The sequence below is a fragment of the Amia ocellicauda genome, chromosome 10 (genome assembly GCF_036373705.1).
Source record: "Amia ocellicauda isolate fAmiCal2 chromosome 10, fAmiCal2.hap1, whole genome shotgun sequence".
Lineage (NCBI taxonomy): Eukaryota > Metazoa > Chordata > Actinopteri > Amiiformes > Amiidae > Amia > Amia ocellicauda.
In genome coordinates this window covers 15,438,915-15,449,626 of record NC_089859.1, presented here as the reverse complement: position 1 = coordinate 15,449,626, position 10,712 = coordinate 15,438,915, and the positions used below count along the sequence as shown (strand labels likewise).

The window sequence follows — 10,712 nt, the reverse complement described above, 5'->3', positions numbered from 1 at the left end:
CCTCGTGTCAAAGATCCTATGTATAGATGGAGGATCTGTGTCATGTTGCAAAACTGCACCTCTCTTTCATATTCAAGTTGAGAGGAAGAACAAAAGGAAAACATAATGAAAGCAACGTATTAATATTTATTACAGTAAGTTCATATTTAGTTCATACCATTAATAGAAAACTTACAGTATTATGATTTAGGAACACTATGATTCGACACAAAACATTTTAATATTTATATTCAAATGTATAATATTTTATTGTGTGGTAGTTATAAAAACAACACCGACAATATAATGATTGGATATTGCGTAAAAAAACAAACAAAACAATTGACCCGATCACGGATAGTGAACTCGATGGTACTTTGACAGGAAGTGCTTGTCTAACCCGGAAGTCATTGTGAAGCTCAGAGTGCCATTTGTGAATTTTGCAGTTGCCTTTTTGGAAAAAAACACCAAGGTAATCCAAGATCCCAACAACACTCCCGTGACGTGAAAGACGTTACGAGTGACCGGAAGATTGTCACTACAATCCCGTTAATGTTTTGTGCAGTTTGTGGGTCATTTGGGGGCAGTGTAAAGTGGTCATTGGCTTCGGTTAAATGCATTCTCACTGATCACAAAACGGATTAAATCTGTAACGGTATTTTAAAAGAGTTTTCAGTTAAACAAATGTTGATATAGGCAAACCATTATATATACAATTGAATAGGCATCACACATGGTCGATTGATAATTCAACAGATGGCTGCGGCTACCCGTTACTATTCTAAATAAAGCCAGTACGCTGTCTGTGTCATATTAAGTGCATGTATATTACTATTACTAATACTAGTGTTACATTGTTTCCAAATCTGTATGTGGACGTATAGGGCGAAGCTCGAGTAATTTCTGAGGCTGCCCCGTTATTGTCCTCATGGTACTGCATTGCTATTTATAAGTGTGCAAGTCTGATGCATGCTATTACAGTCACTTACACCGTGGTGGTACAGTGTCGGCACTGTGCAGTTTAATCTTTGCACCGAGCGAGAATAGTGAGCCTTCAGCTTTACCTCAGGAGAAAAGCCCGTTTGAAAAAGTGCACATTTTCTGTGTGGACAGTGTGCGCTGGTCTGATTGGCGGTGTGGTTTGTGTCCGGTCCAGATGAGCGGCGATTCGGACGGGAATAAGGACTTCCATGAGCAGCTCCGTCTACAGCAGCTGTACGGACAGAGCCGGGAGGAGGGAAATGACCCCTACACGTTTGTGGACCCCGAGGACGGGACCGTGTACGACTGGGATCACGACAAGAAGGCGTGGTTTCCAAAGGTCAGTGGGAGTATTATTGATATCATAATTCAATAATACATCTTTGATCCTGCATGCAGTAACAGCAAGTCAGTCGCCATCGCCCGAGCACCACACTTATGTTTTTAATGTCTTGTTTTTTGCCCGCTGAAATATGTCAAGTTTAAATGAATGTTACACTATGCTGAAGCCATCTTAGAAAAGGAATTCTGTACATGGAATGATTAGTGTTGTAGCCAAAGGATTTTATTTATATGCTCGTTAGTCCTGTGTAAATCAGAATCATAGAAAGATTTGATTCTGAAGGAATGTTGTGACTCTGGTCTAATTGTATGCATATTTTTCCAAAACCTCCACCCTCTCCCTCTTTTTCCATGTACAGATAACTGACGACTTTCTGGCAGCTTACCACGCAAACTACGGCTTCAACCAGGAGGAGCCAGATAAGCCCTCTGCCTCCGGGGCGCCCAAGACACAGCCTGCAGCTGAGGATAGCAAGGCCAAGAAAGAACAGACAGAGGGCAGTGAGGCGGCAGAGCCCAAGGACGGCAAACAGAAAGGAGAGAAGCGGAAACCAGACCCAGGTAAAAGAGTTGGCATTCATTCAAATCCCAGCTTTGGGGGGTGACCTAAATGTCAACCATCTGTAGCCCAGAGATGGTCTGGGAAACTAATTTGTATTTTTTATTTTCTCCAGGTTGGTTTAGCATCGACCAAGAAAAGAACACGAATGTTTATGTGTCAGGTAAGCTGTCGGTAAATGCCTTCCTCCAACTGTGAGATTTTTCAATCCCAGATGGCTCTGAATACTAACCCAAGCTACCTCCAGGGAAGTGCACACTCCTGGTGTATGTGTGCAAGCTCCTAGATAATAAGAAAGCACCTGATATGGCCCTGTTTGTTGTACTGCACTCCAAATTGTGTTTCTCGGACAAACAAGTGGCTGCCTTCATGTTGATTGTACCTGGCAGGATCTGAGATGATGAAATTCAACATGGCCTGTCCTTATTATAACACTGAAGTTGGCATTGCATGTTTTTAATTTTGCCTGCTGGGATAAGGATGTGAATATACAGATTGGTGGGTGGGTTTAAGAAAGTAACTTTCAGGAAAGAGCAAGAAAGAGGGACTTGGGGTCATCCATTACGGTTTGTATTCATGTTTCAGTACATCTGAAACAGCTGGTGCTTTTACAGTAATGTTTCATACCAGTCAGTCAGTAATTGCATAAGAGCACTATGTCTAATATGTGCATTAACAATCTGATGTTATCTTCCATTAAGTCATTTAAAAATCTAATACTCTTATTAAAATGCTTCATGGTAAAATATGTGCATCTCTCAGGAGAAAGTACAGGACATGACATAAGTGTTCACTAACAGATTTGTCGTCTTGTAAAAAATTATATATATATAAAAACAAGGTTTACCAAGCCATGTGGCAGACATACACCTGTATTTGATTTGAATTATGAAAGACACACACTGTATTTTGTTGCCCCTGTTATTTTACAAATACACGCTTTCAAAAATAGACATGTTATTAGATTATATTTATTATTTAACTAAATGCAAAGTGAGTGAACAGAAGAAAAATCTACATTAAATCAATATTTGTGTGACACCCCTTGCCTTCAAAACAGCATCAATTCTTCTAGGTACGCTTGCACACAGTTTTTGAAGGAACTCGGCAGGTAGGTTGGCCCAAACATCTTGGAGAACTAAGCACAGTTCTTCTGTGGATTTAGGCAGCCTCAGTTGCTTCTCTCTCCATGTAATCCCAGACAGACTCGATGATGTTGAGATCAGGGCTCTGTGGGGGCCATAGCATCACTTCCAGGACTCCTTGTTCTTCTTTACGATGAAGATAGTTCTTAATGACTGTCGCTGTATGTTTGGGGTCGTTGTCATGCTGCACAATAAATTTGGGGACAATCAGATGCCTCCCTGATGGCACTGCTGGACATCTTCCAATTGCGAAGGGAAGTAAGCATGATGTGTCTTTCATCTGCTGCAGTAAATTTCCTTGGCCGACCACTGCGGCTATGGTCCTCAACGTTGCCTGTTTCTTTGTGCTTCTTCAAAAGAGCACATCTGGAAACCCCTGTCTGCCTTGAAATGTCTGCCTGGGAGAGACCTTGCTGCTGCAGTATAACTACCTTGTGTCTTGTTGCTGTGCTCAGTCTTGCCATGGTGTGACTTTTGACAGTAAACTGTCTTCAGCAGCCTCACCTTGTTATCTGAGTTTGGCTGTTCCTCACCCAGTTTTATTCCTCCTACACAGCTGTGTCTGTTTCAGCTAATGATTGTGTTTCAACCTACATATTGAATTGATGATCATTAGCACCTGTTTGGTATAATTGTTTAATCAGACACCTGACTATATGCCTACAAAATCCCTGACTTTGTGCATGTGTACCTAGAAGAATTTTGAAGGCAAAGGGTGGTCACACCAAATATGGATTTGATGTAGATTTTTCTTCTGTTCACTCTTCTTTGCATTTAGTTAATTGATAAATGTAATTAACATGTCTATTTTTGAAAGCATTCTTACTTTACAGCATTTTTTCACACCTGCCTTAAACCTTTGCACAGTACTGTACTTTGGGTACACAAATGTGTGTGTGTGTGTATGTATATGTATACATCTCTATTCATACATACACAGGTATGTAATCAGAATGTGAATGAAATATGTCCCATACTTCCGCTTTCCCATAAGGCCTGTTTTTCCTGTTTTCTATTTTTGGCAAACTAAAGCAGCACACATTTTAGTTCCTTTCTCATTTTTTCCTGTTATTAATTGATGGATTAATTTCTGTGTCAGGTTTGCCTCTGGATGTCACGCCAGATGAGTTTGTGGAGGTCATGTCCAAATGTGGCATCATCATGCGAGACCCAGTGACCGAGGAGTATAAAGTCAAGCTGTATAAAGACCACCAAGGGAATCTGAAGGGTGATGGACTTTGCTGCTACCTGAAGGTTGGTGACTGAGGTCTCATTATTGCTTGAGAAATTATCTCAACCAGTTATAAGGCACTTTCATGGGTGCCATCTAAAAATGTGGTGCAATAACCGCACAGGAGCAAGAGCACGCCTAGCGTGTTTAGGACAGGTCAGATTGACACTGTTTGATTTTAACTAATGGGGCCCTTACAACATAATAATACAGGACAGCAATCTGACTTTTAACCTCCAGAGGGTGCTATTAACATTTCTAAGATTATCATCCCTTCACCCCCCCTCCTGTATCCATAAGGAATCCCATCAAGATTACAGGTATCCTAGACAGTAATCACTGTCAGCACTGCCCAGCTATTCTGTCCTGTGCTTTAAGAGCAGGACTGTTGGAGTAAGGTTGTGCCAATCATAGCATTACTGAGAGTAATTAATCAATCAGACCTTAGTGAGTCAGTGGTGCCAAGGGAAAAGAGTGGAAGGGGTGATGATTGACTACCTGCAGTGTGTTGTTGTTGAGCACTTTGCTGTAGTGCTCCTCGATGCATGTGTGTGCTGTGCTGTAGCACTCAATCTGTATGAATGTGTTGTGCGATGATCAGGGCGTGTGTGTTAGGTGTGCCGCCATGCTCATTCTGTGTGTGTATATATGTGTGTGTGTGTGTGTGTGTTGTACAGAAGGAGTCAGTGGCTCTGGCAGAGCGGCTGCTGGACGATTCTGAGATCAGGGGGTACCGGCTGCACGTGGAGGCGGCGCGCTTCGAGCTGAAGGGGCAGTACGACGCCAGCAAGAAGAAGAAGAAGAACAAGGAATACCGCAAGAAACTCCAGCAACAGCAGAAGTATGGGCCCCCACTGCTCTCACACAGCCTGGGCTGAAAGGAGGACTAGCAGTGCTGATACATGCACACGCACACTCACACGTCAGCACACACTCACACTCCCAACCCATCTTCACCTGTGAGCGGTAGTTTTTTTGTTGATGTAGAATTATACCAATCTGGGTATTTTGTTCTTTGTTTTTTCAAGTGCTGAGTCAGACAAACTCACATCACATTTGCAAGTATGGGAAATCTTAAGAGATTTTTGATTTAAAAAGATGATCTATGCAGAATTTATAAAAATGATTTCAGAAATCAGGCCATTTTATTTCTTAGAGTTGCAATGTCCCGAGCATTGCATTCTCTAGAACTCTGTGATGGTAGAACTAGAACTAGAACTCCTTCAAGTGTCTCTTTTTCCGAAAGGAGTTTGGGAACCTGCACTCCTAGACTGGGCAATGGCTCTTCTGGAGAGAGGATTACCACAGGCAGAGCGAACATGACTTTGATGGCAAAGAATAAAATGTACATTGACATGTGAAGAAGTTAAGATTCATGCAGTGTGCATCACAAGTGCTTTTAACAGTTCAACAGAGTTTCAGGTATGGATTTCTTAAACCACTTTGAAGTGCGATTCTTTAATTGCCATCTACCACTGTGTTAATTGATTCTTTCAGGCAGCTTGACTGGAGGCCAGAGAAGAAGCCAGGTGAAATTCGGAAGAGGCACGAGCGAGTGCTTATCCTGAGGAACATGTTCCACCCCAGTGACTTTGAGGTGAGACCTACAGACACACACACACACACACACACAGACAAATGTATGTATCTATCCTTCCTTTTTGCCCCATTTTAGTTACTAGTATGCAATAATTTGGTAATGGCGAAATGGGGTTTAATGTTGTGTGGTGTTTTAGATTAATATTTTTCAAATATTTCCTTCAGCTCAGTTAAGACACAGCAGTTAAGTGTTTTCCAGAATAATTGATCACCAGAATCCTTGCCTGCAGCTGTGTGTGTCAGCGTGCTATGGAAACGGCTCCTTTGCTGCATACCAAGATGCTGCGAAATATGCAGCTTTGTTGTACACAGTGTCCTATAGCCGCCCAGCGACGTCAAGCTTTGCGGTGCATTTAGACACAACCATACACAAGTGATATTATCATACAAGGCTTAAAAGTAACTTGCAAGTTATTCCAAGATGCTCACATTTATTCTGCTTTTACAGCTAGTTATGATTGAGGATTAACAATTAATTAACTAACACCAGGGTAATATTCAGCTTCCTTTTTCAGAACACATATATTGCAAAGAGTAAATCCTATTTAAAAAAAAAAAGTCTGGGGTCAGACAGCTGTCCCCCTGGGCTCTGATTTTCTAATATTTCTCAGCGAGAGTCACAATGCACTGCCGTGTTACACTGTTATGAGTTTTACGGTGAGACTTCAGGGTTTTGGCTTGTGCCACCTAACATGCCTGGTGTTGTAAACAGCACAGTTCCATGTTACCCCTGGTCGAATAGTGAGAGAGCACCTGTATTTAAGCACCAATACCAGGTTAAGCCCGAATCCTGCAGAACTGGCTGCTCCTGTGAACGCTGTGACTGCTCGGAATTTAGGTGTGGCTCTTCAAACTGTGCTTCTTCCCAGGGATTTTTAGGCTGTTTTTTCAGATAATGTGAGGGCTTGGGTTTACCACTGAAATCCTGGTGCCTGCTGTATATCCCCAAGAGCTTATTGCTTAATTAGCTTTTTTTTCCATGTCAACCATTCTGTAAAGAACCTATATAATCCAAGCTCAAAGGCCTCACGATGTAGATATGTAGGTTTACATTCCTCCTTATGTTTTCTGAGCTCGGCAGCTTGCACTTAACATTGTAACATCTGTTGTAATTCTTCCAAACCACACGTCTTCAATGAGGCTACAGTGCGCTTTGTGTGGGGTTAGTGCTTGGTGTGTTTTTTCCGTCACATTCCTGCAGGCATGCCAAGTGCTGCTGTACCTGCAGGGCTAAACCACAAAAAGCACAAAAGACACCCCTCCCTCCCACGCTATGCTGTACTGTTCTTAGTGAACAGAATGGAGCAGCTTTGTGTGCTGTGGAGTAGTTCATTGCAAACAAAAATGAAAATGACCTTTTGTGAGTGGGATTCTTTCTTCTCTCTTCAGTGAACTCAAGGTGTTGGGTAGATGGAGATTTTATTCATATTCACATTTCTTATAAAATATCCTTGAGATTTTCTTTTTTTAAATAATATCCTCTTATTTCATTATTGTTGTAGCTTTAGATTATCAGAAAACACAAGGTCAGTTCCCCTTCCAGCAGTGGACTGTGGAGATAATTGTAAACATAGCAATGCTGTGTTAGTATTATGTGAGAAAAATACCCTGCCAAGACCAGAGATTCACAACCGGAGGTGTTTACCTGCAAAGAGTCCAGGGAAAGATTTCAATTTCAAGTCAATTTTGAACTGAATAAGTCAGTACCTCCTGATTTAACGTACACAGAGACAGGTGTGTTCTCATAGTGCTTGAGACTCCAGCACCTGGGAGAGTTGGCAGAGCTGTATGAGCCAGCAAAGTCATGTTCTCACCTTTGATGGGATTTCAGTGTGGCCTGTGGTTTAATTTGTCTTTTATTTATTTATGTTTTTACTCTACTCTTGGTCTCTCCATTTGTACAGAAAAGAGCAACCAAGTGCAGCTCAGAATAAGCAATCCCACATTCCCAGCATGAATGCTGAAACAACAGCAAACTCAGTGTAGCAATTCTGTCACGCTGAAGTCTTCATATTCAAGAATTCTCAATGCTCAATCCAATTTCAGCTTTATTACTGTATATCCCACTGCGCTTTGAACAGTGATACCAAAATTTAGTTATAATATTATGCTTCCAAGAGACAAATAAATATATGGATAAAATGACAGCTCATTTTGTTTGATCATAAAAAAATCGATCTGGTCTATATTACAAGTGCAAAAGCAACTGATTGAAATAGAAATTAGGTATGGATTTCTATGGAGTCCTCTTTCTTTGTGCCTTGTGTGTGCTGTTACCTGAGTTCTTACAGAGTGTAGGAAAACTGCTCTGTCTGATAAGTGGTTAAAATCAATTGGTGGATTTTTGCTGTGTCTTTCTGTGTGGCGGGCTTGGGCTGTTGGGCTGAGGGAGAGAAAGAGGTGGAAAGCTGACATGAGCTCTCTGTCCCCTGCAGGAGGACCCTCTAGTGCTGAACGAGATCCGTGAAGACCTGCGGACGGAGTGCGAGAAGTTCGGCCAGGTCAAGAAAGTCATCATCTTTGACGTGAGTTTTGGGAGTGTGGGGACGACCTCTTTGGAGAACACAACACTCTCATGTAATTTAGCCACAGCTCAGAGCACGCAGCAATGACCTCATAACCTTACTTGCCAAATTTGTTGCTTCCTGAATCTGCAGGCAGATCATTTTCGTCCCACCAGCACACAGTATTTCAAGTCAGACATGGGTGGTGGTGCCTACCATTTCTCCACCCTCTCTGGTGCATTTTGTCTGCATCTGTCTAGCCAACCATTGTTCGAGACTCAATCCTGTGATACCTTGGTCAATTAAGGGATCAGACTTGAACCAATACATAAAAAAAAAATATATATATATATATATCCTTTAGTTGCTCAAAATAAGTGTGTTATCTACAAATAGAAACATGCCTGTAGAACCTGAGAGAGGAACAAGAGGCTGGGCAATGCTATGCCACTTCCTGTGTGCCTTGTGACTTTGTAACGGGTATTCTTGGCTGTGCCCCTCAGAGACACCCGGACGGAGTGGCATCAGTGGCGTTTAAGGAACCGGAGGAGGCAGACGTGTGCATGCTGGCACTGAATGGGAGATGGTTTGGAGGGAGGCAGCTGTCGGCCGAGCTGTGGGACGGCACCACGGACTACCAGGTAGAGCAGGAGAGAGGACCTGCCAGGCATTGCCATGGTCTTGTATTGTAATTATTATGAGTGTTATTAAGTTATTTACCAGGTCTTTGCTTCAGCTATCAACATCCTGTTGCATCTCAAGGGTAGTAGTTACAAATATGCAATCATAAATGCATCTGTTTGTCTTTGTGAGCTGTGCTGTTGCTAACAAGGCTTGTGTGTATATATTGTTGTGCAGGTGGAGGAGACGAGCAGAGAACGAGAGGAAAGGCTGAAAGGCTGGTCCACCTTCCTTGGGGATGAGAAAGCAGCACAAGAGTCGGGGAAGGAGACCCCCAAAGACGGGGCTGACGGCATAGAGAAAGGGACCCCAGAGGAACCCAAGAACAGCACAGAAGAGCCCCCTAGCAAACCAGCAGAGGCAGGCACAGAGCGGCCAGAGCCCGGAGGGCCCGCGGGGGAGACGCAGGAAAAGAAAGAGGAGGAGCGGGAGAAGAAGGAGGCCCAGGGAAACGGCGAGGGGGATTTGGAGGAGACTGGTCTTGAGTCCACAGACAGCAGCTTAGCAGGCAGCGAGGAAGAGGAGGAGGAGGGGGAGCAGGAGGATGAAGAGGCCTAGACAGGAGTCGCACTGACTCGATCATGAAGAAAAAGAGGGAAAACACTGCTGATGAACTTCAGTTCATATTGGAAAAAAAACTAAAGCAAAAAATGCATTATGCATCAGATTTAATCATGCATAAGATCTCTTGCAATTCTGCCACTCACTGGAATCGACTCCTGCAGTATGAAGGGACAGCTCAAGAACTGATATGTTTAACACAAAATAAATACAAAATCAACAGAGGTCCTGGAGATGGAGAATTGCTGATTTGACAACCACCTGTGTGACATAAAGATCATTTCCCCCTCCCTCTAAAGCAAAGATTGAAAGCTTTTATGTTTTTTTATACCGTCGCTAATTTAATCCAGCCATTGGCGACTTGTATTTTTTGTGTAAGTAGTGGATTAAGGGCTATTGAGAGTGCGACTGTAACACTGTATCCTGTTTTGATTTGCTAGCTAGACTGTTCCGGATCACCAAAGTCTTCATTGTTCTGGGATCTGTTCAATGTTAAAGATACCTTTCGGCAGTGTATTATTTCCTGTAATCCATTACTGAGATGGTGACAAAATATATAAAATGAATTTCCCATTTACAATTAGACTCTTTTATTCTGGTTCATATTTTTTGAGTGGTGAACTGTCCTTTTATCTCATCTAAAAACAGTATAGTTCTCCCTTAGCATGCATTTATTGGTGAATCGGATCCAAAAATATATTTTGGAGGATGCAGATGCTTACTGAAATCACTGAACAATTGACAACGACAAGAGCACAACAACACAAACAGAATTAAACAGATTGGCAAGAGGCTAAATCCTATTAACTATTCAGCCTAAGAACACCAGGTTTACCATTCACCTGTTAACACCTACAGAGACCTGGAAAACCAAAAGTACATACAACATCATATCCTGGCTGTGCTTTACCGGTATCAATGTTTACTGTACATCTTCATGGGTTGCTTCCCTATACTTTACTGCTGTGTACTAAAGTCAACATTCATAAGCGATGCATGACATTGCGCCACACTCCTTAAATGTCATATTTTGGAAAAGAGTTTTCCCCGCTAACAAGCTACTGTACTAAAGAGCAGACAAATGAATTGCAGTGAGATGTTCCTCTCCCACTGATTATGCAAGCACTTGT

At 42.3% G+C, this 10,712-nt stretch overlaps 1 protein-coding gene across 1 annotated transcript; it reads left to right on the top strand.

The window, feature by feature from the left end:
• The first annotated feature begins 370 nt into the window (after positions 1-370).
• On the top strand, positions 371-10,162 carry htatsf1 (HIV-1 Tat specific factor 1). Its single transcript, XM_066715183.1, has 10 exons — positions 371-451; positions 1,136-1,300; positions 1,662-1,863; positions 1,977-2,024; positions 4,106-4,260; positions 4,915-5,078; positions 5,735-5,834; positions 8,272-8,361; positions 8,844-8,981; positions 9,199-10,162. The coding sequence occupies exons 2-10, from the start codon at positions 1,136-1,138 to the stop codon at positions 9,577-9,579; spliced, it is 1,443 nt and encodes a 480-aa protein (XP_066571280.1). The 5' UTR covers positions 371-451; the 3' UTR covers positions 9,580-10,162.
• The last annotated feature ends 550 nt before the right edge of the window (positions 10,163-10,712 follow it).

Coding starts and splice junctions, on each gene's coding strand:
- htatsf1 (XM_066715183.1), top strand. CDS start 1,136: ATGAGCGGCGATTCGGACGGGAATAAGGACTTCCATGAGCAGCTCCGT. Junction 1,864..1,976: donor GAAGCGGAAACCAGACCCAG/GTAAAAGAGTTG, acceptor TATTTTCTCCAG/GTTGGTTTAGCATCGACCAA. Junction 2,025..4,105: donor CACGAATGTTTATGTGTCAG/GTAAGCTGTCGG, acceptor TTTCTGTGTCAG/GTTTGCCTCTGGATGTCACG.